The 1090-nt window shown below is 44.6% G+C and overlaps 1 protein-coding gene across 1 annotated transcript in view; it reads right to left on the bottom strand.

Annotated features, from left to right (window-relative positions):
* Nucleotides 1-527: 527 nt before the first annotated feature.
* The window catches only part of FIBRA_09492 (uncharacterized protein), a gene marked incomplete at both ends in the record, with an annotated part of 3534 nt that continues 2971 nt past the window's right edge, over nt 528-1090 (bottom strand). The window contains one exon of the mRNA XM_012321785.1: nt 528-979. Within this exon, the coding sequence (XP_012177175.1) occupies nt 528-979 (452 nt within the window). The remainder of the gene's footprint in view (nt 980-1090) is intronic.

Here is a 1090-nt window from a genome sequence, read left to right as displayed (position 1 = left end):
CACTGGGTTGTATCAGTGATGAAGATGAAACACGATGGAGATGAAATGTGGTGTAAGTACGACAGGAGACAAGTAACAGACGATAGATATGAAACGTTTGATGGTGATGAAGTATCAAATGGGGGATCCAGTAGTATAGTACAGGGTCAACAACGAATAGTTAGGAAAGAAAAGAAAACCCCCCTCCAAGCTGTAACACAACCCAGTGATAATCTGTTTCATGTACATCACTGATCCAACTCAGTGTTTCACACTTAATTAACCCTATTTGCCTTGCCTATTTAAGTAGCACTGCCTCCACTACTGTACTTTAGTTTTGTCCTCTTGTTCCCTACGTACACTTTATAGGGACAGCCCTCAGTAATAAACTTAGTTGTCTATTCTAGTCTTTAGTCTGAAGCATCGCTTCAACCAGTATACGCTCTCAAATTGCTATCAGACATAGCAGCTCAGTTTGCAACCTTAGTCTCAGTAGGACTATAGCATGTATAAGCCCTAGTACCAGTTAACAGTTGAACTCCTGATCCTCAGTTGTTAGGCCCCTTCACAGGTAATCCTTTGAGTGGCGCATTCTTGGTATCAGAGATCAGATCTTGTGCATCAGTTATGACGGTGTGAACAAAGAATTGGGCAGGTCCTTTGATATAGGAAAGGGTGCACTGAACCTTATCTTTATCGGTCTGGATCTTCTTAGAGTTTCCTTCAAAGTATAGGTACAATTCGTCCAGGAATTCCTTGCTCTTCCCTTTATCTCCTTCGAATTGGTTGGGTTTGTTTACTGCCCCGCTGTTGTTGTCCGACATGTCTTCTTCGTCTTCTTGATCGCTGGGTTCCGGGTCTCCGTCTTCTGGGTTGTTCGGGTGTCTATCAGTAGGTTCTTCTTCTGGGACAGGATCGACTGTTGATCTGGGTGGATCTGGGCTGGGTTCTGCTGGAACAGGTGTTGGGTGTTGTTCTTCTGCAGTGATTGGTGGATTCACTGGTTCCGGTGAGTCGAAGATTCCTGAGAAGAAACTGGCTCTGAGTGTGGGGCTGGTGTTTGTTGACTCACTAGGCAGGGGCTTGGTGGTTAATTGAAGTGGTGATGTAT

Source organism: Fibroporia radiculosa (genome assembly GCF_000313525.1).
Source record: "Fibroporia radiculosa TFFH 294 genomic supercontigs, scaffold53548, whole genome shotgun sequence".
Classification (NCBI taxonomy): Eukaryota; Fungi; Basidiomycota; class Agaricomycetes; order Polyporales; family Fibroporiaceae; genus Fibroporia; species Fibroporia radiculosa.
This window is presented reverse-complemented; position numbering and strand designations above follow the sequence as displayed.